General features: G+C 52.0%; 2 protein-coding genes and 1 pseudogene across 3 annotated transcripts in view; 2 read left to right on the top strand and 1 right to left on the bottom strand.

Moving 5' to 3' along the window:
• Window positions 1-594: 594 nt before the first annotated feature.
• On the bottom strand, window positions 595-4503 carry LOC149749342 (cyclin-dependent kinases regulatory subunit 2 pseudogene; annotated as a pseudogene).
• The window catches only part of ZDHHC19 (zDHHC palmitoyltransferase 19), a 68720-nt gene continuing 46740 nt past the window's right edge, over window positions 2594-24573 (top strand). The window contains exons 1-8 of the mRNA XM_089910038.1: window positions 2594-3007; window positions 3358-3479; window positions 4037-4176; window positions 5014-5186; window positions 5592-5697; window positions 11616-11701; window positions 12046-12250; window positions 12881-24573. The exon at window positions 12881-24573 is cut by the window's right edge and continues 46740 nt beyond it. Of these exons, the coding sequence (XP_089766164.1) occupies window positions 2868-3007; window positions 3358-3479; window positions 4037-4176; window positions 5014-5186; window positions 5592-5697; window positions 11616-11701; window positions 12046-12250; window positions 12881-13000 (1092 nt within the window). The 5' untranslated portion in view covers window positions 2594-2867 and the 3' untranslated portion in view covers window positions 13001-24573. The remainder of the gene's footprint in view (window positions 3008-3357; window positions 3480-4036; window positions 4177-5013; window positions 5187-5591; window positions 5698-11615; window positions 11702-12045; window positions 12251-12880) is intronic.
• TFRC (transferrin receptor) overlaps window positions 5594-24573 on the top strand; it is a 117823-nt gene continuing 98843 nt past the window's right edge. For both annotated transcript variants that reach the window (XM_022568305.3, XM_022568298.3), the window contains exon 1: window positions 5594-5697. The gene's annotated coding sequence lies outside the window, so the exon portion shown is untranslated. The remainder of the gene's footprint in view (window positions 5698-24573) is intronic.

The following is a 24573-nucleotide window of genomic DNA, read 5'->3' as shown; positions in this document are numbered from 1 at the left end:
TAATGCAGCTGCTATGGAAAATACTATGGCAGTTCCTCAAAAAACTAAACATAGAATTACCATATGACCCAAAAGATTGAAAGCAGGAACCTGAGTAAACATTTGTGCACCCATGTTCATAGCAACATTATTCACAATGGCCAAAAGGTGGAAACAGCCTAAACGTCCATCAACATTTAGGATGAATGAATAAACAAAATGTGCCACATACATACAATTAAATATTGTTCAGTCTTAAAAAGTCAGGAAATTCTGATACATGCTACAACATACCAACTTCCAAGACTGCTGAAGCTCAAGGATGAACCTTGAGGACATTATGCTAAGTGGAATAAGGCAGATACAAAAGGACAGGTGTATGATTCCACTTTTGTGAGGTGCCTAGAATAGTCAAATTCATAGAGATAGGAAGTAAAACAGTGGTTACCAGGAACTGGGGAGAGAGGGAATGAGGAGTTACTGTTTAATGGTACAGAGCTTCCACTTGGGATGCTGAAAAAGTTCTGGAATGGATAGTAGTGATGGTTTATACATAACATAAGTTTTATGTTATGTATATTTACCACAATAAGAAAAAGAGTTCAGGCAATTCACAAAACTACAATAAAATGACCTATAGATATATAAAAATATTTAATTTCATAAGTAATTTAAGGGGATATAAATTAAAAGATCAAGTTATCATTTGTCATCTATAAAATTGGAGAAATTATTTTACATTAATACCTAATTATAGTGTTAGTATTATGATATGGGTATGGTCATAATAGTATAAACGTGCACAAACTCTCTAGAAAGCATTTATAAATTATGTAAAATATGTTTTATTTTAAATTTTCTTAAAATGTGACATACAAATTTTATTTAACAAAAGTAACAGGTAAAGTCAAACAAGCATTTATATTAAGAGAAAAACTGGCTAGAAGAAATTTTATCTTAACCACCTTATAGTTAACCTACCTGCAGTTGCATTTAACTGAGCTCTGTTGCTGTGAAGAATACAGCTCACGCACAGACATGGATGAACGATCTGTACATTTGTACATTTTCCAAGTATTCACTGAATACTACCTTATATACACATATACATTAAATTTGAAAAAGATTTAATTGATGATCCCCAGATATACTTCATTTTTGTTGACCTTTTGGAAGAGGTCGTATGAAGCGAAGGTGTGCTTCTGGCTTGTGAATCGTGTAATGAACCCAGCCTAGACTCCCAAGTCTCCTCCACTCCTCTTCAGACATCAGATGGGTTTAGGGTACTTGTTTGGAAAGTTCTCTGGGTAACATGACACGCCAGTACTCGTGGTGCTCATCGAAGTACTTGTCCGAGTAGCAGATCTGCTCATGGGCCATCCTGCAGGCGGGCACTGGGCAGCACAAGACTGGAATGACAGGACGCGAAGAGTGGACGCAGGCGAGAGACACGTCCAAGTCAGGTAAGGCAACGATTCGACTCTGAAATATGTTTTCAGTATTCGTATTCATTGGCCCTAAATCCAACTGTTAGGAATCTATCGTAGGGAAACAGTTGGAGATGCAGGCATGTGGATAACGGCAGAAGGCACCGCTGGAACAAAGAATACAATGAAGTGAGGGAACAAGTTCTGTGAATATATGTGGCAGAGAATTCCAGGGAAAGAGAAGAGCAAGTGTGAAGAACCCAGGACTGGACTATACCACGTGTGTTTGAGGAACAGCATGGAGGCCAGTGTGCCTGGCGAGTGTGGAGTGAGTATGAGGCTGAGTGTTGGGAAATGAGGTCAGAAAGTTAGTGGGGCCAGATCAGGGAGGGCCTTGAAGGCCATGGTAAGGACTTTGAACTTTACTCTGAGTGGGCAGCGAAGCAGTTGGAAGGTTCTAATCGGAGGCCATGATCTAAGTTTTAAAAGGACAGTTGCTGCATCTCAGTGGATTCCTCAGTTGGTTGGTGGTAGCAGATCTGAGGCTAATTGGTGGCACCCAAGTCACAGGCCTGTGTGAGAGGCTTTGAATGCAAGTATCTGGCATTTTCAGGTTCAGTTGGGATGGAGAAAGTCTTTGCCCTTCATCAAGACTTACAGTTCAGGGATCCTCCAAACACAGAGGGGTTCAGATGCTCAGTGACTAAAATAAATGACAAATATCAGTTGTATGTAACAGAAAACCCAGTTATTTTCTCACATAATAAACAGCTCAGAGGGAGGCGGTTCAAGGCTGGGGCAGTGACTCAGTGTCATTATTGTCATTCTGTTCGTGTCCCATGTTGACTTATTGCCTAATGGGTCGAGGTGGACCAAGCCCAGCACGTCCAGGTTCAAAACAGGAAGAAAGGGGCAAAGCTGCACCAACTGTGTCTTTTCCCCCTTTTATCAGGAAAGCAAAAGCCTTTCTAGAAACCCTCAGACATCCACTTATGTCTCATTGACCAGAATTGTGTTGTGAAGCCAAACCTGGAAACAAGGGAAGATTTAGCTGCCTCCTCCCCCAAAGTGCAATTTTGTAACAACAACAAGGAAAAAATGGAGATAGAACAATGAACACCGTTTGCTTTGATTAGCACTGAGCCTGAAACGGTGAGTAGCATCACCCAGCTTCTCCCCACGTGTTGCTCTAATCTCATGTAGTCTCAAACCTCTCAGGGGCAGGACCTCTCTGTCCCCAGCACAAGTAGGGGTATGGTTTGCTGTTGGAAGTGACGGTCACAGACGGCAGACAGGGCTGCTGAAGAGCCCCTAGCCCCCACTCTCCTCAGCCTCTGTGATGTCACACTGGGGCTTCTTTCCCTCCACCCTGGGCTGTGGCTTCTGAGGCTGCTGTGGCCATGGGGCTCCTGGAGCCAGCAGTGGGGAGGGAGCCTGGGGGCCCTAATCTCCCCTGGGGCCATGGGAGGGCCAGCCATGCCGCTCTTGAAGGAGCCCCATAGCCCGCCTCAGGCCCCACCCCCCTGGATCCTCCCGAGCCTATTTGCCGCCTTCAACGTGGTGCTGCTGGTCGTTTTCAGTGGCCTCTTCTTCGCATTCCCGTAAGTCTCCCACACAAGCTGACAGCTTTCTTACAGAGCAACAGAAAGGAAAACACATAACGAGAGTACAGAGGCAGGGAGAGTACAGAAGAGGGGTCAGGGAAAGGCAGAGGTTCTAGGCAGAGGGAACTGAACGTGCGAAGGCACAGAAGTATAGAGTGCTTGGTGCACCTGGGAGCTGCAGGTGGCTGGTAATACTCGATGACCTTTGGTAGAGTTTCTATGGATCTGTCACCAGCCTGGATATTTAGACCAGGATTTATGGTCTGTGGGTCCTGACCCGGTGGACTGGGTCCTGGGGGGAGCTTCAGGCCACCCCAGATCAGGGCTGACTCCTGCTCTGGTCTCAGTTGCAGGTGGCTGGCCCAGGACGGGCAATGGGCCTTTCCCATCATCACAGGCCTCCTCTTTATCCTCACCTTCTTCAGTCTCGTTTCACTCAACTTCTCAGACCCTGGCATCTTGCATCAAGGTGAGACATTGGCCCCCTGGGAGAAGGAAGCAGCACCCGAAGGGCTCCTGCCTGCTGGGATGACTCCTAAAGTGCTCCTTCCATCTCCCCGCCTGGGGCCTCAGGACCCCTTCACCCCATGTCCTCATGTGCTCAAGCCCTGCATCTGGCACTTCACTTCTCGAGCCACGGAGGTGTGGAAAAACAGAATTTTGGAGGTGTTCCAGTAGCCTTGGAGGGGAGGGCTAGGGTAGGTTTGGTAGAGAAGCCAGCTCTTCACAACCACTGAGTTTCCTCTTCCTCCTTCCTACCACACAGATTCCTTAAAGCATTGCTCACAGTGGCAAAGGCCTGAGTTCTCAAAGAACTCCTCGGGCTGGAAACCCACCTTCCCTTTGACTGCCAGCCTCTCTAAGCTTGGTCAGCTTGCTCAGTGGGGACTAAGGATTCCCCTGCCCACCTGGTCCCCACACTTCTTGGAGACCAGTGATGCTGTGGGGCTGCGTGCCCACACCCTTCTGCTGCAGCAGACTGACGGAAGGGCCTCTTGCTGCTGCTCAATCCCTTTCCCATGCCAGGCTCCAATGAACAGGGCTCCACGATGGTACATGTGGTATGGGTGAACCACAGGGCCTTCCGCCTGCAGTGGTGCCATAAGTGCTGCTTCCACCGTCCGCCCCGGACCTACCACTGCCCCTGGTGCAACATCTGTGTGGAGGTAAGTGCCCCTCTCACCTGCCCACCTACCCTCCCAGCACCTGCCTGGGACCAGGAGGCCCACTCACACGGGGGCCTGTGGTCAGTGTGAAACTACTTCCAGGACTGCTAAAGACCAAGGGTGGCAGTAATTCCCAGTCACTCTTGGTCACTCATACAAGTCACTGCCACTGTGCCTGCACCTTTCCTGGGAGGCTGGCCCTTTCTTGCACTGGTGCTGACATGCAGAGGGGCATCCACATCTATGCTGGGCCTGGTCAGGCCAGGGGAAGGAAAGATACCCCTGACTTATCGAGGGCTCACTGACACTAGATGCCCGAGGCCTTCAGGCAGGTTGCAGGCCTGGCCAGGGGAATTTTGCCTGTCCTCTTCTGGCTGTCCAGGCCAGAGGGTCTCCTGGTCTCCTGGGCTCTAAGTGCACAGCCTGCAACAGTTTACCAATGTGCTGTCTTAACTGGTCCTTACAACCCTGGGAGACTGGCTGGGCAAGGATGTTATCATTAGGCTCATCCAGTGGACAAGAAAACAGAGGCCCAGAGATATTCTATGTCCTGCCTGAAGTTACACCAGGATGTGTCCCAGAGAAGACTAGCAGGCCCCGGCTCTAAAGGTCTCTTGACATGAAACTATGTGAGCCACAGAGCAGTATGGTGCTCTAACCACAGAAATGCCAGCAATGTTAGGGACTTTGTGGCTCAGTGTCTCCTTAGGAATGGGAGCCAGTGCATGAGGCCAAGGGCAGGTGGCTTAGAGGGTGGGGGTAAGGCCTCAGATTTGGGGGCGATGGAGCCCGAGTCAGAGGTTGGGTCCTCGAGGTCCCCCTCTCCCTCTCACCTAGGACTTTGATCACCACTGCAAGTGGGTCAATAACTGCATCGGTCACCGCAACTTTCGCTTCTTTATGCTGCTCGTCCTGTCACTATGCCTCTACTCAGGTGCCATGCTGGTCACCTGTCTGATCTTCCTGGTGCGCACGACCCACCTGCCCTTCTCCATGGACAAGGCTATTGCGTATCTGCTGGGCTGTGGGACCCACGAGGGGAGCTGTGGGGAGGGCGGGGACAGCGGAGGAGGGGGGTCACGGGGAGGGCGCGGTGCAGAGGTAGTGGTGGGCGGGGTTTTCCGCGAAGCCTCTCGGGAGGATCAGTGTGGGACTAGGTGACGGTGGGTAGAGTCGGGCAGGTGGGTGGGGATAGGAGGAACTGCGAAGGGGTGAGCATCTAGCAGGGTCAAGGAGGGGAAGTGCTAGAGGTGGCACAGGGGCCTGGACAGCAGGGTGAGGTGAGGTTTACACTGGGATAGAGCGCAGAGAGAGAGTGGGCGGGGCTCGTGGGCGGGGCAGTTTGGGGTCGAGGTGGGTGAAGGGCGGGGCCAAGGAGGAGTGGCCGGAGGAGCTGTTCCTTAGCCGGTGCGCAGCATCGTGGTGGCTGTACCCGCCGCCGGCTTCCTGGTGCCACTCTTCCTGCTGCTGCTGATCCAGGCCATGTCGGTGAGCGCGGCCGAGCGCTCCTACGAGGGCAAGGTACGTGGGGCCGAGCGGGGCGCCACTATATCGGGCTGTGGGTGGTCACCTTGCCCCTTCCGGACTTCCGCACTTTCCGCTTTCTGCAACGCCCTGGTCCTTGATGGCCTGACTTCTCTCGAAGGTGCCTCATTAGCCCTTCCAGACTCAAATTCAGCTCAGATCTCACGTCCTCCTGGAGCTCGGTGGTCACCCTCCTTCCTGGGTGCGCTGCGTCGAAGGTGCGCTACTGTGTGCTAGGCGCGTGCGCATTATTTTGAGCTATGGGCGGGAAGGTGAGTAAGGCTGCCTCCTGCGCTTGTGTTGACAAGGAACCGGAAATCAGAGTAACCCTCGCCAGACACCCGCGAACACTCTGGGAGAGGGGCCTGCCTACGTTGTGTAGCACAGACTCAGAGAGAGCACTGAGAGTTCAGTGAGGACTTCAGTGTAGGGTAGGACGTGCCACTTAGTGGTTTCGGACGGGCATAAATCGAGGGAAGGGCATTGCAGTGATGGGCAAAGCTTGCAGAAAAGCTGGGAAGCCTGAAAGCCTGTGGAATGTTGATAGGATGATGAGGAAACAGTTCTATTTGGAGCAGCTGTGGCATGGGCAAGTGGTCTGCCTGGGATTGGCCAGATTTAAAAGGCAAAGAAGTCAGGTGGATAATTTAATCTTGGTGCAGTGGAAACCCGGGAGCCTTGATAGGGTTTTTTCTTTGCATACAGTAAAACTTGCCCTTTTACGTGCACAGTTGTGTGAATTTTGACCAACTCATAAGTCCTGTAACCACCGCCATAACCAAGATTTAGAACAGTTCCGTCAACCCCAACACCCCCCCCCAAATTCCCTCATGGCCTTTTGAGTCAGTTTCTTTCCCTATCTGCAGCCCCTGGCAGCCACTGATTTGTTTTCTTTTTAAAAAAAATATTTATTTTTGGCTGCGTTGGGTCTTTGTTGCTGCACCGCGGACTTTCTCTAGTTGCGGGGAGCGGGGGCTACTCTTCGTTGCGGTGCGCAGGCTTATTGCGGTGGCTTCTCTTGTTGTGGAGCATGGGCTCTAGGGCGCGCAGGCTTCAGTAGTTGTGGCACACGGGCTCAGTAGTTGTGGCTCGCGGGCTCTAAAGCGCAAGCTCAGTAGTTGTGGCGCACGGGCTTAGTTGCTCCGCGGCATGTGGGATCCTCCCGGACCAGGGCTCGAACCTGTGTCCTCCGCATTGGCAGGCGGATTCTTAACCACTGTGCCACCAGGGAAGTCCCCACTGATTTGTTTTCTATCCCAATAGTTTTTCCTTTTTCAGAATCTCACATAAATGTAATCATAGCTTTTTGAGTCTGGTTTCTTTCACTTAGCATAATGCATTTGAGATTCATCCATGTTGTTGCCCACATCAGGAGTTTCCTCCTTTTTATTGCTGTGTGGTATTCCATCATATGGCTGTGCCACAGCTTGTTTACCCATTCACCAATTGAAGGATATTTGGGTTGTTTCCAATTTGGGGTGATTATAAATGAAGCCACTATAAACATTGGTGTAGAGGCATGTGAACACAAGTTTTCATTTTTGGGGGGGGTATATACTTGAGGCTGGCATTGCTGGGTCATATGGTAACTGTATGTTTAACTTTATAAGAAACTGCCCAATTGTCTTCCAAAATGGCTGTACCATTTTGCATTCCCATAAGGAATATATGAGAATTCCAGGTGCTCTGCATCATTAACATTTGGCTTTGTCAGTTTTTTAAAAAAATTTAGACAGTCTAATAAATGTGTAGTGACATTTCATTGTGGTTTTAATTTGCATTTTCCTAATGACTAATGATTTTGAACATCTTTTCATGTTCTTATTTACCATCAGTATGTCTTAGATTAAATATCTGTTCAGCCATTTGCCCATTAAAAAAATTAGGTAGTTTTCTTAATATTGAGTTTTAAGAAATCTTTATTTATTCAGGATTCAGACATGTGTTTTGCAAATATTTTCTCCATGTCTGTGGTTTGTCATCTCACTTTTCTCAACAGTGTCTTCCAAAGATCAGAAGTTTTAAATTTTGAAGTATGTTATCAGTTTTTTCTTTTCTTTTTTTAATACATTTTCCTTTTATTATTATTTTTATTTATTCATTTATTTGGCTTTGCCAGATCTTAGTTGCAGCATATGGGATCTTTTAGTTGTGGCACGTGGGAACTTTAGTTGCACCATGCGAACTCTTAGTTGCGGCATGTGTGATCTAGTTCCCTGACCAGGTATTGAACCTGGGCCCCCTGCATTGGGAGCACAGAGTCTTAGCCACTGGACCACCAGGGAAGTCCCTCTATCGGTTTTTTCTTTTATGGATTGTGCTTTTGGTGTGTAATTAAGAAATCTTTCCTTAACCCAAGGTCACAGATTTTTCTCATACGTTTTCGTTTAGAAGTTTTACAGTTTTAGGTTTTATATTTAGGACTATGATTCATTTGGGGTTAAATTTTGTATATGATGCAAGGTATGGGTCAAGATTTTTTTTTGCTTATGGGTTTTTTGTGTTTTTTGGCGTATGGGTTGTTCACCATTTTTTGAAAAGACTATCCTTCCATTGAGTTGCCTTTGAACATTTGTCAAAAATCAATTGAATATAGAGGTGTAGGTGTATTTCTGGACTCTGTCCTTTTACCGTACCATACTGCCTTGCTTAGTAGCTTTATATTGTCTTGAAGTCATACAATGTGAGTTCTTCAACTTTGTTCTTTTTCAAAGTTCTGTCGGCTATTCTAGTTACCTTGATTTTCCATATAAATTTTAGAAGCGGCTTGTCAATTTCTGCAAAAAATGTTTGCTGAGGTTTTCATTTGGATTGTGTTGAACCTAGAGATCAATTTTGAAAATGGACATTTTAACAGTATTGAGTTTTTGAACCCATGGAAGTAGTGTAACTCTCCATTTATTTAGGACTTTTTTGATTTCTTTCATTAGTGTCTTACAGTTTTCATCATGTAGATCTTGACTACATTATGTTAGATTTTTTCTAAGTATTTCATTTTTGTGTGCTCTTATAATTTTTTAAAATTTCATTTCCATTTCTTTATTATTATAAGAAAATACAATGGATTTTTGTATATTAGTCTTGAATCTTGCAATTTTTGTAGGCTCACTTATTAGTTCTAATAGTTTTTTTGTTGATTCTACATAGAAAATCATGTCATCTGTGAAAAGGACAGTTTCATTTCTTCCTTTCCAACGTGTATGGCTTTATTTCCTTTTCTTTTCTTACTGCATTGTCTCGGACTTTCAGTACTGTGTTGATTAGGAGTGGTAAAAGTGAACACCCTTGCCATGGGATTCCTTCCACATGGCAATGACTTGACTAAAGGCTGTTTTAGGAAGACTGTCGTAGGTCACATCAATGAGGGAGGGGCTGGAGACCTTGAGACAGCTGAAAGGACAGAGGAACCCTCTTTGCCCACCATGTCCCATCCTTCCAGTCACCACTTAATCACTCCACCCCACCCATATCTGGTTCCCAGCCCACCTGTGACTCCTGTGTGCAGCCCTGACTCATCAGCTCCCTGTGGTCTGCATGTCTCCTCTCTCCAGCCTCAGTCCCTCATTTCAGCCTCTCCTGGGCAGCATCCTCCCTTCCCACATCCTGTGGTTCTTCTAGTCCAGGTCAGGCCATAGGCCTGCCCTCCCTCCTCTGCTCAGATGGGGCTGTCCTAATCCAGGATCTCCAGCCTTAAGAAACCTAAATGTGATCTGCATGCTGTGATTCACCAGGCAGGGCTCTTTCCCATTACCAGAACCCATGTCAGGCATTCTTCACACACCTCAACTTTATTTCCTTCTTACCTCCATCCCTTGACCACAACTTCTGCTGGGCCACTTGCTTAGATCACAAGGGCTCTGGAGCCAGACCACATAAATTCAAATCACAGCTTCACAACACACCAGCAGGGAGATCTTGGCTGTGTTACTTAGCCATCTGGTACCTCAGTTTCCCCATCCATAAAAGGGGACAGCATGGGTTAATGTGTGTGAGATACATAGAACAGTGGCTGGTGTGAGTAAGTGCCCCATAGGTCATCATTATTGCCATTCCTTCCCATCATCAGTACACATGTTCTTGTCTCTCACATCTTAAAAACAAAGCAAACATCCCTTAACATCACAGGCCTCCCCTGTTGTACTCTCCCCTCCAGAGCAACCAGATTTCCTGAAAGCATTGGCTGTGCCCACTAGCGTCGTCGTTCTTCACCTTCCTCAGCCCACTTCAGCCCAGCCTCCATCCTCACTGTCATACTGATGCTGCACTCTCCAAGTGGCCAAAGCCAGCGGGCAATCCTCAGACTAATCTTTCCAGGCTGCACAGAGCAGCATCTGAAACAGAATGTACCTGCTGTGGCCCTTCCCCAGCCTCTCAGGGTCCAGCTCTCTCTGCTGCCCTGGGCTGCTGCTCCCCTGCCCACACCTTGGAGTGTTGGCCGGGCTGCCTGCTCTTCTCACCAATCCCCTCTCTGTGCTGCCCTGACCACTCCCCAACTGCCCTCAGCACCCTGAAAGTTAAGGCTGGCCTTGTTGTCTGTGGTGTGTCCTCAGTCCCCAGAGCAACGCCTGGAACAGTGTTGAGGTCCCCAAATATTTATGAACAAATGAGTGAACCTACCAACAAAGGAATCCATAATGCTTTGGGAGAGAAGGAAAGAGAGAAAGAGAGAGAAGTCTGACTCCCCAATCCCTGGGGAAGAAGGGGAGAGAGAGCAGAGGCAGCAGGGAATTGGGCAGGAGATGGGGCGAGTAGATACCCACTTTGGTTTTGGTCTGTGGAGCATGAGGGCGTATGAGATACAGAACTGGAGCAGGAGACCAGGCCTGAAGCCGGTGAGAGAGGACGGTCTGGGAACTTCCGAGCTGTTGGATTCCATTCATGGATGAGGGTCCCATATGGGGAGAGGAAGGGCTCTACTTTATTAGTCAGTTCTTATGAATTCGTTAAACAATCCCCATCCCTTTAAGCACTGAGCAGTCAACATTTTTCTATTCTTTGTGTACATCTAATAAATCAAAATTTATTTCTCTAGATTTAAAATTCTGATTGTAAATTTAATCAAACTCTTCTAACCATTTAATTAAAATTGAGAGTAGAATGCCAGTTTCCCTTAAGTTCTTGAAACACCTTAAAGTAGGGAGAACTCAAAAAATCATAATGGTTAAGGGCATGGGACACAGGGGAGCTGGTGGTGGGCAGAGGTGCTCTTGGGCCACTTTAGGACGTGACAAGCACTTTGTAGCTAAGGCTCTTGAGGTCCCCATGAGACTCAGCCTGTGCTGGGAAGGAGGAGGGGGCGAGGCTGATGGGCAGAAGGAGGCGAGGAGGAGAAAACCTGGTCAAGAGTTTCCAGGGGAGGACTTGACCTTTGGGCTTGACATTGGTCAAGCATTGGGTGCTCAGGAGCTTCAGCCCAGATTTCCAAGGCCATGTGATTTTGCTTAGGGAAATAGGATTAGGCACCACAAACTGTCCTTCCAGATAGGGAAATTCAGTGAAGGCACAATTTGAGGAAAGAATGAGATGTGGGAAAGTAGAGGAGTTGAGGGAACATGGGTGGAGAACTGTCTTTGGAGTAGTTTATCAGCAAAAGGAAGATCCGAAAGGATCTGGAAGGAGGTAGCAGGAGGATGTGTGTGGCCAGATGAGACAGTGGGGGAGGACAGTGCAAAAGGGGATACAAGGTGATGGGGAGGGATCCCTGAGCAGGCAGGAGAGGTCGGTGCAGTGCCAGAGCTGCTCAGAAGTGGGTTGGGGACGCCGCGCCTGACTCTCCTGGCTCCTCTGTCCTTGGAGTCTTGCTGCAGCCCTGGGCTGAGCTGACCGGTGCAGGGAGGGCCAGTGGGGGTGGCCTGCCCAGTCTTGCTGGATCTGAGCTCTTCTTCCTGTCCTCGACACCCCCCATCCCCGCCCAGTGCCGATACCTGGAAGGACACAACCCCTTCGACCACGGCTGTGCCAGCAACTGGTATTTAACAATTTGTGCACCACTGGGACCCAAGTGAGTTGGCAAAGCAGAGGCCTGAGCGGTGGCCCCTGGAGCGGGTGGGGCGGGGTGAAGCTGGGGCGTCTCCGCTGGCCCCTTAGCATAGCTCCCAGCACCTTACGCTCACTATTCTCCTTCTTTTGGAGTTTTCTCCAGGGTATTGTGGGAGCATCTGGAGCTTCCCCTTCCTTGCCTCTGTGGGTTCTTGCTCCAAGAAATGGGGTTAGAGGGGCATGGCAGCCTGGATGAGATTGGTGACAGCTCCCTGCAGGGCCATGCCCAGGCTGTGTGCTCCCCAGGCTGAGGGGGACAAGGCCAGGAGGGCCACAACCACTCGCATCTGGCTTGTTGCTCCCCAGGTACATGGCCGAAGCTGTCTGGCTGCAGAGAGCGGTGGGGCCTGATTGGGTGCCCAGGCAGAACCCTCACTTCCCGATGTGCCCCTCCGCGCTCAGTCCCCCAGACCTCCCTGGGCCTGGGTCTGGCCCCCAGTCCCAACCTCTGGGTCTCGACCAACCAGGCAAGGGGCCCCCAGGGAGTGGTGAGTCTGCAGCCCTCCAGGAGGTGAGGAGTGTGTGTGCATGTGCGTGCGTGTGTGTGTGTGCAGCGTGCATGTGTGCCTGTGTGTGTTGGGAGGGGGCGTCTGCAGATTGTACAGGTGTTGGGAGAAGCCTCCCAGTGTTGGGCTGGCCCTGAAGCTGGAGCACTTAGAGCTCGAGAGAGGGGCATTATAGGCCTGAAGAGTGTTGACAGTAGAGTCACAGGCCTCCAGAATATATCAGGGGTCCCTGGAGACACAAAGGGAAAAGGCTGCACCACTCACTTGCTGGGTGGCCTTGGGCCAGTCACTTACCCTTTCTGGGCCTCAGTTTCCTCAGCTATTTATGAGGATTGAGACTAGTCCAGTGGTTTATAATTGGCGGGGGTGGGAGAGGGGGAATTCCTTTACTTAAAGGCACCTTCTACTCTGAAGCCCAGTCTATGAACCACGTGGAAGTGGAGCATTAAGAGTGATGTAGGGGTTGGTAACCCACAGCCCCTCCAGAGCCCCTGCAGTGACATTCTGGGGTGCCATCCCACTCCCTTTGCTCTGCCTGTTGGTGGGTGACAGCCTGGGCAGTTTCTTGCTCCTCTATGGGTGGCCTGCGGGGCGGGGCTTAGGGAGAGCCCCCATCCCCCCCACCGTGTGTTTAGCTCCACGCCAGCCCGGTGCTGCCGCTGCTGCGGGAGGCCCCCAGACGAGGCTCCGCCTACCTCTTGACCTTTCGCACTGGGAGATGCCAGGAGCCCCCGCAGCCGAACCTCACCTCCTGAGCCCCTTGTGGAGACCTCTGTGCCCTGCCCTTGCCCACTCGCCTGGCGGGAGTGCTGAGACCCCCCCCCCCCCGCAAAGCCCATTAAATACCCTTTGCCTACCTCCTACAGCTGCCCTGCTGCACTGTCTGTCCTCGATGCGAGGGAGTGTGGATGAGGCGGGCTCTGAAGGGCTGGGACGAAGCCCCTGGGGGGGAAGAGCCAGAGTCCTCTGCGACCTCGGACAAGACACTCAACCTTGCTCTCATCCTTAAAATGGGGCAACCATAACAGCCACAGCGACGGCTGGAGACGATGGAAGAGAAAACCCAGCAATGCCGGGTTGTGAGCCCGAAGTCCAGCCTCTGCCCTGCAGCACCCCTGTCTGGCTGCAGGGGGCGCCCGCCACCTGGGAATTCGCCAAGCCTGGCCCGGTCCGGCCGTGCCCCCTGGAGCCTCGCGGGTGGGCTGGTCCCCCTGCCTCATCCCGGGTGGCGGGGGTGGGGGGCTGTGGGCGTGTGTGTGAGTATTCTCCGTCACAGACCAACCCTGCAACTTTCCTGCAGGTGGGTCTCACCCAGCCATTTCCTCCTGCTGGGGAGTCAGATGCTGGTTCTGGTCCTGACCCTGGCGTGGGTCCCAGGCCCTGTGAGTCTGTGTGTGTGGGTAGGTTGGGGTGAATGGAGGGAACCAAGTCAAACTGTGGCTCCTCTAGTGGCCAGAGTGTGACTTTGGGAATGGAAATAATGGCACCTTCCAGGAAGGCTGTCAGAGGATGAAATGAGGTGGTTCGTGAAAAACACCAGGTACACAGTAGGCACGCAATGAATGCAGCCAGTAGGATTATGATTATTTTCTCCACCACACAGCTAGCAGACCACTCAGCATCCCTCCAAGGACCACCTTCTCAGAATTACCTGGGCCCCAGACCACGGACTCAGAATCTCAGGGTGGGGGGAGGACAGGAATCTGAATTACCGTCAAGTGCTCCATGGGATCCTACCACCCTGAAGTTACCGAATTGCTGCCTTAGGAGGTGAAGATGGACACTGACCACACTGCTTCCTCTCCCCCGTGTACCCAGGTGAAGTGGGGTGCGGTGAAGGTGAGAGGGAAGGACATCACCAAAGGGTCGGATGAGCACCCCGGGGGCCTGTGAAGGTGTGTGTCTATGTGTGCACATGTGCTTGTGTGTTGGGGGCCCGGACTGGGGAGGTGGGTGACCTACGATGCAGGATTCGGCTCCGTTTCTCTCTACGCTGGGTTGCCTTCGAGGCTGCCCTCCCCTCTTCCTCCCGCCCTGTCTGTGGCAGCCCCAGGCCCAGCCTCGCCCACCCCTGTGGCTCTGGTTCTCCGGCTCCTGGCCAGCTTCATTCAACCCAGGGACTCCAGTTCTTTCTCGCCTCCTTTGCCTTGGTCCCAGGGTCTCCCCAGTCCCAAGCCCCCCTTGGGGTTCAAGCCTTTTCTCAGCTCTCTCAGGGTTAACCTTGGGTTCTGGGGAGGGATGCAAGGTACTCACTGCCATAGAAAAAGGCAGCCCAGTTTTAGCTTTGTTGTAAATGGCCTCAGTGGCCACATTTAAAATCCTTAGGGCCCACGTTTACAACTAAAGCTGAAGCAGGTTTTCCTGTCTGGGAAGCCCACAGTCCATGGTCACAGGGTGAGGGGACGAGGGCATGAGACTTTCTGAGCCCCAGACCCCAGGTGTGTATGTGATACACAGATCTGTGTGAGTGGCCTCTCTGTGTGTGTTCAGCTCAGCCCAGGCTGCTCAGCAGTGAGGAGAGGCCCTCAGTCCTCCTCCCAAATGGGAGTCCTCAGGGTGGTCTGGGCCTCCGCCAGAGAGGAAGAAGATTCAGGAACCTGGGTCAAAGCCTGGATGGAGGGATATTCATGGAACTGGCTGGGTGCCCAAATGGTGCCTGCCCAGAACCCCAGCTCCACAGGGCGCTGAGAAGGCCAGGCCACAGAGTCTGGGGTGGCCCAGTCCTGCCTGACCTGCTGCCGTCCTTCTGTGGTCCTGGCTGCTTCATCAGGACCGCACCTACCGGGTCCCTGTCTCCAGCTCTACAGGGGGCTCACTCCGTCTCAGGCAGGGCCTCACAAGTCCTCAGTCACACGTGAGTCACCTCCCCCCACAGCCTGGGCCTCATTTTCTCACTGGGCAAGGACGTAACCTTCCTCAGATTCTCAGAGGTGGCCATGTCCCCTCCTGCTCTGGGATGTAGATTCTGGGTCTCCGGGCCCTCCCAACCTGAGGTTTCTAGGATTTCTTTAGGAAAGCCCCTTGGATCAGGCTCTTCTGCTCCTCAAGGTGTAAGCAGACCTAGCTCACCCTTTCCTGTGACTCCCCACACCATCTCCCCTAAGCCTTGGGCGCCCTCAGAGATTCTTTCCGGCCAGGCTGGAGGCCTCAGTTGAGCTGCACCACCTTCCCTTTCTACCTCCACGTTTCTGCCGAACCTGCCCTTGATGCCCAGACACACCCCTCGCAGTCCTTGGCCCACTGATATGGGGAGGGGTGTTATCAGGGCCCGAAAATGGGGCCAGCTCTCCACACACAACCTAGAAGCCCTGCCGTCCCTGCGTTCCCTTGGACAGGAACCAAGGAGTGGTTTGGGCCCCAACCCTGCAGGGCTGCCAGGTGCCCACATGTCTGGAGCCCCTCTGAGAGGTCCCCAGGCCACTCCTGGAACCTGAAGAAAGGAGGGGGAGCCTGGAAGCAGCCACCCCCTTGTCATCTGTACACCTTTCCTCCATGACCTTCTAGAAGGTCAGAGTGTACGTGGGGTGGGAAGAACGTTGGGCCAGGAGTTGGGAGGCCTGGGTGTCACTCAGCTTTGCTACCAACTAGTATGTTATGGGAGCGAGTCTCTTCCCCCTGCTTGGCCTCAGCTCCCTCATCTGTAAACAGGATGACCATGGTGGCTAGCTCACAGGTGGCTACAGGATCTTAACTCTTTAGAGCTGGAAGGGACTTAGGGGTCACGTCATCCAGCTGCCCCTCCACCCTCAATTTCACAGATTTTCACTAGAGAGGGAAGGGATTGCCTAGGGTGACACGGCGTCCAAGCCAGGTGCGCTCTCTCTGTTTCCGGGCTGCCTCTCCCACTCCTGCTCCAGGGACCATTTTAGAGGAGGAAGGCCTTGAGCAGCGTCCTCAGGGCCCCCCTACCAGCCCCCAGAGAGCCAGGCAGCACGCGTTAGCACAGGGCCTGGGGACCTGATAAGAAGGCAGGCTTAACCCTGACCCCAGCTCTGCTGGGAGCGATAATGACGCCCTGCTGCCTTGTGCTCAGCCCTGCCCTGCCCTGCCTTGCCCACCCCACCCAAGGGGGCCCTGCCAGTGGCTGAGGGTGGGACAGATAGGACAGAGGAGGTGGCTGCAGCATGGGATCGGGGGACCAGAATCCTAATACCTCCCAGAGTACAGGCCCCTCGCTGGCTGACCCTCCTGGGCACCCGGGCACCATGCCTCACACCCAGGTGATGCTCCAGCGACGCCCACGTCCTCCTCCAGTTCCCGCAGGCTGAGCACGGTGGAGGGAAGAGGCTGGGCTGAAGGTGTGCCAGGCCTGTCCTGACTAATAAAACTTTACTGAGCCCCACCGGGCTAGGGCTTGGGCTCAGTGATTCACATGATCTCCTTTAATCCTCACAGCAACCCCCGAAGTTGTTATTCTTGTCTTAGAGTTGCGGAAACCGAACTGAGCAAACAAGCTGCTTCTCCGCGGTGGCACTGCTTCTAAGTGGCAGAGCCAAGCTCCTTTAGCCTTTGTCACGACACTGTGCTTCACAGGCAGTTATATTTTATTTCAACTTAGAGTAGTAGCTAAGGCATGGGTTCTGAAGCCGGCCGGACGGCCTGCTTTCCTGCTGTGTAATGGGATGAATCATTGCCTCTACTGTGCCTTTATGAGGATTCGGTGTGCAGCGCACGTGGAGAGCTTGACCCCAGCGTGGGCACGTGGTAGGTGCTTACTCAATGGTAGTGATTGTCGCCGCACGAGGAGCCAGGTGATGCCTGGGTCGGGACTCTGTGACCTGCTAGGGCCTTTGCGATGCCAGTCACAGTGGCTGCCGTTTGGTATGGGTTTCCTGGTGGCCGGGGAGCAAAGGAGAGGGGCTGCTTCGGAGGGGAGGTTTGTGGTGTTTTACAGAATCAAGCAATGTTTGTGTCCCCCCGGCCAACGGGGAATGGAGGTGTGGGCTGAGTGTGTTCAAGGGAACAGCAAGATAACCACCCAACGGCTCTGCCCGCCTTCATGGGAGAGGAGGTTTCCGCTTAAGAAAGCACCCTGTTGCATCTGTTTCGAGGCCGGGCAGTGCCCGGGCTGAAAGAAGCCAAAGCTGTGGTCATCTGAACCCTGTGTCCGGGCCTCGCTCAGAGCCACCGCTGCCGCTTCTGCCAGCTCTGCCCTCTCTCTGTAGCCTCCCAGTCTGTCTGTCCGTGTCTGTCTTTGCCTCACCTCTTCTCACCTTTCCACTCCATCTCCTCTCTCTCCTCCCCCTCTTCCTCCTTTCACTGTCTTCCACGCTCTTCCTGTGTTCACTCTGTCTCTCTCCCGACCCGTCACCACCTTTCCTGGACAACAGCTTCCAGGAACGCAAAGTAAACGGTCTGACAATTTTCAAGTAATAACTTTCAACTGTGATTCTTGGAAGCCCTTGGGCCTGGGCATGGAAACCTCCAGAACTCTGGGCCAGGCCAGAGGCAGGGCCTGCACAGGGCGCCTTTGTCTGTCTCTGGCCGGGGCCTCCTCGGAGCCAGGCACACGCTTTCTCAGCTGCTTCTGGTCGGGACCGTTTTGCTGCTGACGTTGGAGATTCCCACACTGGAAGGAGTATTCCCACATTGAATATCTAGCTGATTTCTCAGTGAGAAGAAAAGCAAGACACCGGCACTCGGGGAGAGGTTTAGCAGGGTTTGCCCTGGGGTCACGCAGCTAAGTAGAGGCCAGGCGAGGCTGGGTCCCCATCTCCTGCTTCTCAGCCCTTTCCACCACCCGCTGTGGGTCAGAGGCCGGATGGGTCAGAGGCCTGGACTGTAAACAGGAAGGGCACTCTTTCTTCTCCTGGAGGCCTGGTAACTTGGCTCCCATAGGCAAACTCACAAAAGTGACAACAATAGTAACAATCATTTTGATGCTAACTGTGGGCTAAGTGCTTGGCTTGTATTATCTCATTTAATCCTCAAAATGATTTGTGGGGAAGATGCTATGACTTTTGTGGGCATGACCTTGGACAGCCCTCGGGCCTCCATCTCCCTATCTGTAAGGACAGAGTTTTCTGGAGGATCCTTGGGGCTATTCCTGCCCTGCCCTCCTGGGAGTCCATGGCTTAGTGGCCAGGGAGGAGGGTCCTTGGTCTGGGTACAAGCCCTGAGGTGGATGGGGCCCCGGGCGGAGCTTATTCGAGGACCTATTAGGGTCTTGTGCCTGAACTTCATCTGTCCCCTAGTAGCCGGGGTGGGGAGAGCATTAGGTCACCAAGCAAGAATACCGATCCCTGGGCAGTACCGATCTGGGCTGGGAAAGTCCCCTGACCAGTAGTTCCTAGGTATCTGTTCTTCAGCTCCTGACAAACACAACACGGAAAGACACTCTCCTTCTTGCCCTTTGCCTGGCCGGGCAGTGGGATGCCAAGATGGGGCATCAGGAGACCTGGGTTGGAAAGCAGGGTCTGTGCTTCCCGGTGGTGTGGCCCCGGGAAAGCCCCTAGCCTCTCAGAGCCGCTGTTACCACATCTGCAGAAGGGAAACTTGAGCCCAGGCCCAGCTACCTCTGGCACTTGGGGGTGACACAGTGTACCATGGGAAGGTGCTCTGGACTTTCACACCAACCACAGCCCCACGGGCACGGGGCTTCTGGAAAGGGAGCAGCGGGAGGGCCAGATTGGGCCTGGGGAGCCTGGCAGGAGTAACTCCCTGTCCCTCTGTCTACATTTCCCCTGCTGTTTTTGCAGGCTCTGGATTTGGATCATCTGGAAGTGGCCAAGGCTGAGGATGGGCCGCCTCACTTTAAATCCCAGCCTGGGTCACCTTCCTTGGGTGACTTCTCAGCCCCCTCTCTTCCCCACCAAGTATCTGTCCCGAGGGGAAGAGCTGGCTGGACTTGGGTTTGGGGCAGGGATATGGCCCTTTCTGCTCCCAGATGGCACCCCTATCTGCCAGCCACCCTGAGCCCCTGGGGTGGAAGCCTCTGGAAGGCCTCAAGGTCTGGTTGTGATGGCTCGACTCTGAACCCTTGGCAGGGACGTGGGCTGCACCCACCTTGGCCCAGGGGCTCCATCTACCCTTTGGTCTTTACTCCAGACCAAAAAGTAAAGGAGGTTTGTTCCTGAAGCAGAGACCAGAAGGAGGCACACAGAGGGCTCTGTGCTTTGGAGTTGAGGCTTTTAAAGAGTTGTTTTCTTTAAAGATCCTGCTGCAGGAAAGAGAAGCCCCAAGTCAAACATTCCTGAAACATGAATTTCAGGTGGCTTTAAACAAGGACTTTGTTTGGTTTCTGTCCCACCCTGATTCTGCTCGGTGGGGTCTTGGGCACTCATCCCTGGGGGTTGATGGAGGGTCCACACCCTTTCAGGCTCACCGTCCAGCCTCACCGGGAGGTTCCTCAGCACCAGATCCAGCCTGAAGGCCTCTGGTCACAGCCAGGCCCCAAGCTTGCTCCCAGGGGACGGTGGTGCACATCCATCTCAAGAAGGGAAGGCCACTGTCCGTCCGTCCTCAGCTGCGTTCCCGCTGCTGGCCACACCCTCTTTCTTGAACTCTCTCTTTACCCTTGATCTCGGGTATCTGACACACTCCTGACTCTCCTCCTGAGTTAGGGATACTCTGTCTATGACTTTTTCTCTCACTTCCTGCCAGGATCTCTCCCAGGTCCCATCTCTGGGGTGTGCCCCATCTTGGAGAACTCACTCATTCCCTTGCTTTTAGCAGTGCTGGGCCTGGCCGAGCCTCCATCTTCAGGCTCTCAGGCCCTGCCAGTTTCCCAGGCTCTGGCCTTAATATTCTTTTATTTTTTTTTACTGGGGCATAACTGACAAGTAAAATCCTAAGATATTTAAAGTGTACAACATGATGATTTGCTATCTGTATACATCGTGAAAGGATTCCCCCATCAAACTAGCCTTAATTTTGTATGATTGAATTATTCCCTTAGAGTCCCACCAGAGGCTCAGGGTCTTTCCAAGCCCCAGCACCAGGGGGAAGAGAGAGAAAAAACAAAGGCAAAACCAGCCGTTGAATGAAAGAGACACTTAGTGTGAGGGAGCCTCTGAGCAGGGTGCTGGGACATGGATCCAGGGGAGATGGCATCTGGATGTCCCAGATCTGTCCCAAGTCTAGTCCAAAGAGTGTCCCAAGGCCAGCCTTGACCTCGAGAGGAGCAGGATTAGAGGAATTCTCTGAGCAGCCTTGTTTGCCCTCCTTGCCCCTGGGTCCCTTCTGTGGGGCCCATGGTAGGACTGGGTGGGTATGGGGAGGAAGGGCACTTGGTGAAGGGATATCCAGAGGAGGGTACCTATCAAAGACTTATTCCTGTCATTCATGGGGAAGCTTATAAAAAGACTGAGGCCTGAACTGGGATAGTGGGAATACAAATCCATTCATTCATTCATTCATTCATTCAATAAACACTGAATAACCACAACATACCCAGGAGGTAATGAAACTAATTTTTAAAAGAATGTGTTCATGTATAATTTAATTTAAATTTATACTATATTATTTAAATCATACTATATTTCAATATAATTTAAAATTATATTTATGTAGTTTTAAAAGACTGGAAGCAAATTCATCAGATACTCTTGGTGGATGAGCAAGTGTTTCCTAATGAAAGGGATTCCAGCTGCCAGTCTGGGTGTTCGGACACCTGATTTCTAGGCCCAGCGCTTTCTCTGCCAGGCTGTGTAACTGGGAAAAGCCCTTCCCTTCTCTGGGCCTGTTGCCTCATCTGTGCAGTGAGAGTGTGGAACCAGAAGATCAGTGGCTCTTTCCAGCTCTGACATTACCTGAGAACAACGGGGACGAGGGGGTTAGAGACATTTTCATGGGCACGGCCTTCTGCTCTGCTTTGCCCGCCCTCACTGCAGGCCCCTCTCCTGCAGGGCTCCACGAATGGGAGGTAGTGGCCCCCTGCAGCCTGACCAGCTGTGAGGCTCTGATCTCAAGTTAGAATCACTCCTCTCACCTCTTTATATCCACTTTGAATCATGCAAGACCTCTTCCACCCTTCAGCTGCAGCCTTATGACCTGGATCGAAGGGGGCTATGGCAGCAGCCTCGATGGCTCTGAAGGAAGTGAGGGGGCCAGCCAGGCTGGGAGGTGACATGTGTTGATTACCTGTCGTGTCCCCCCAGCCGTGTGCCCGACTCTGTGCCTGAGTTGTTCTGTGGACGTTATTCTCCGCAGCAGCCCTGGGTGGGAAGTGCGCCGCCTCTTCAGTAGCAGATGAGGCTCAGAGAGGTGACGCACCTGCTGGGTTGCACAGCTGGTACGTGGGGCTCCAGGACTGGGACCGGCTGTCTCAGCATCAGAGCTGAAAGCAGCCGGAGCGCTAGGCTGCTCTTCCCAGGACTGAGGGGGTTTTCTAGCTGCTTTCAGATGCTGCACCTGCCCCCACTTCCAGAATTTTGTACATGGTGGCAGGGGTTTAAATCCACTTCCGGTTCTACCCATTGGAAACACACTTTTCCTCCCGAGAAAATGCCTTTCCCTCCTTGTTCTCAGGCCTCTGAGTCCCCCTGACTCCCCAGGAGTCGGCAGGTCCAGTACCTTCTGTCATCTTTCTGTGGAGGCCGGAACTCTTGTTCCAATGGGAAGCAGCCTCTTGAGCGGGAGAGAATTTAGGGTCCCTGGCCATCCTGCCGGCCCCTTCACAAGGAGCTGGCTCCCGGGGACCTGCTTCTTCCTTACACAACATCCCGACTTGGTCAACTGTCTCTGTCCTTTTTTCTCCAGCCTGCTCCCCACTGGCTGCTCTGTGCCCCCCACCCCACCTGTTTTTTCTTCTTTTTCTTTAAATTCTAAAATAGGAGTGCAGGGTAAATTATGTCCACTCTTCTATCTGGCCTCAGATTTTCAGGCAAGCATTCAAGATGAAAAGTAATTTCTTATCAAGTGCTATTGCTTTTCTGTTTCAATTACTGGTGTTACAACAGTGTTTTTCTAGTGTTCACTATACATGTTCAAGAATTCTGGAGTGTTGTGGGTTAATTGGCCCTCCTTGGACTAGCCTGAGTACCTAAATACCATAACAACCCTATTTCAGTGGGAAAATATCTTTTGACCGTATCTTGGGTTATACCCTAGCTGGAAGTTGGGGGCTGCTAGTAATTAACAAATTCAAATCGGCTACATCTTGGGTAGGATTCTTAACTTTGTTTATTCGGCTTATAGTCCATACTTCCCAGCACTGTCCCAAGTATTAGATGAGGTCAGACACGGGAACATGCCTGCTCCTAATAGGTGCCAGCAAGTATCCCTCATTCCTCCCCCTCCATACACATCTCAGCCTCTCCGAGCCCCAGTTTCCTCATCTGTGAACTGGGGTAACAGTCCTGGAGTTGCCCTGACTAAGCTCACAGGGAAGCAGAGCATGTGAAAGTGCTGTCTAAACTGACCGTGCAGAGCACAATTACAGGGTTGTTATATGCAGGCCCTATGCACCACTTAATTGACTTGTTTTTGAAGCGATGAAGCTCCACACCCTTAAATCCTCGCTGGGTCAGGCTGCTCTGAGCTCACGGAGTCAGGCCCTGCCAGCCCACACAGCTCGAGAGACCTGAGCTTAACGAAGGCCAGATCTGCCCTCCCCCCCTTGCCCGGTCTCAGCCATCCTGACACTTGGTCCTCAGGCACCGACTGGCAGGAGGAATGCACTCTGACAGTGGCCTGAAGTGGGACTCCCAGGATGAGCTGACATCTCGTTGCAGCCAGGCCCTAGCGCTCCCTTGTCCCCTGTGCCCCCGTCGCCCTGCTTGGGGGCGGAGGGCGCTGGTCCAGGTGGCCGGCAACTCCCCCAGGCAGAGGTTTCCCATGACCCACAGCCACTGCACCCTGCCTTGGGCACGGGCTCCAGGTTGCCTATCTGTTACCTTGGGGTCTCCCAAAGCATGTTGCAGCAGCCCGCATGTCCCTTCCCCAGGGGACTTTGTATATCAGTAGTTAAGCATTTATGGCAATGAGTATTAGAAAAGAATATAGGTGTCTCAAAAGAGGCCTGTCCTGACCAAGAATTGAAGGATTTGGGGACAGGAGTTTTTTAAATGGGTCAATTGAAAGGAATAATTGCGTGGGCTCAGTGTTCTTTAGCAAAGTGTATTTTTTACAGAGTGAGATGATTTAAAGTTGATTCAGTGACAAACACCAAGTAAAGAATAGAGCAGGTGATGTGCAGATATGGTAAAATTTGTGTTGGGAAATTGAATGACTGAAGTTTGGGAAACACTGTTTTCCCATTTAACGCTCACAACAATCCCGTGAGTAGGTGTTATTGTCTTGTTTTCCAGAGGCAGAAACAGGCACAGAGAGGTGAGGCGAGTTTCCCAAGGTCACTCGGTGAGGGGGTGGAGGAGCTAAACAGTGGCCGCGACCGATCTTCAGGAGGGTGGTAGGGTGGTCCCTGCAGGACCACTGAAAGGGGGGGCAGTGGGGCCGATTCAGAGCTCACGTCTCCTCTCCACAGGGGAACTGTGCCAGTCAGGGACTGGTCCTCCGACCAGAAACGGTTGCATCAGACTGGCTGATGTCACGCCAGTGGCAGGGCAGATAGCGAGACTGACTGGGGACTGGGGGGAGGGGATGGTGGGAAGGAGAAGCAGGCAGATACAAAAGGCAGGCAGAGGCCTGCCAGGCTGGGCCGCACAGGGATGTAGGACCTGGAGGGGGAACTAAGTAACTCACCCTCTGAGGTTCTTTGAAGCACTGGTCTGGCCTAGAATTGGCCTCCAGCAGGCCTGTAACACACAATCTGGCGATAGGTGAGGATTCAAGTCAAAGGAAAGCTGTAAACTTTGCAAACGGATCCCCCCACCTGCCCAGACCCACAGACACTGTCCCTGCCACAGCTGCCCCTCTCCTCTGACACACACACACACACACACAAACACACACACACACACCATGAATGACGTGGGGTCAGGGCCCTTCCTATTTGAACACCTTTTGTTCTGGTGCCTTTTGTAAAACCCTTAGGGTGTGCTTTCACCTTTGGAATGACTAGTTACTGATCTGTCTCTCTGCCTTTGTTCTATTGTCACCATAAAGTTTAATGGTTTAAAAGTCCCTGGCTGAGACTTGCCAGAGTGGTTCAAATAGAACAAACAAGTAAGGAGGCACCGGATGAGCTAGCTCTCCGCAAGGGGTGGATTTGCTGGGTGAAAAGCAAAGGGAGGGAGAGAAAGATGAATGAGGTGGCCTTGGCCTCAAGGGACTTGGAGCACCCTGAGGGGGAAGAGAAGGGAGCTTGCTTGAAGCTTAAATGACCAGCCAGCAGAAGATTTCAGTAAGACTTGTCAACTGAAGAAGAACACACAACCTAAAAGTCACGAGTTGTGTTTTATTCAGGGACCTTACTAAAGACTATAGC

Source organism: Delphinapterus leucas, chromosome 4 (genome assembly GCF_059928025.1).
Source record: "Delphinapterus leucas isolate spDelLeu-1000000601 "Yukka" chromosome 4, BTC_Dleu_Yukka2, whole genome shotgun sequence".
Classification (NCBI taxonomy): Eukaryota; Metazoa; Chordata; class Mammalia; order Artiodactyla; family Monodontidae; genus Delphinapterus; species Delphinapterus leucas.
This window is presented reverse-complemented; position numbering and strand designations above follow the sequence as displayed.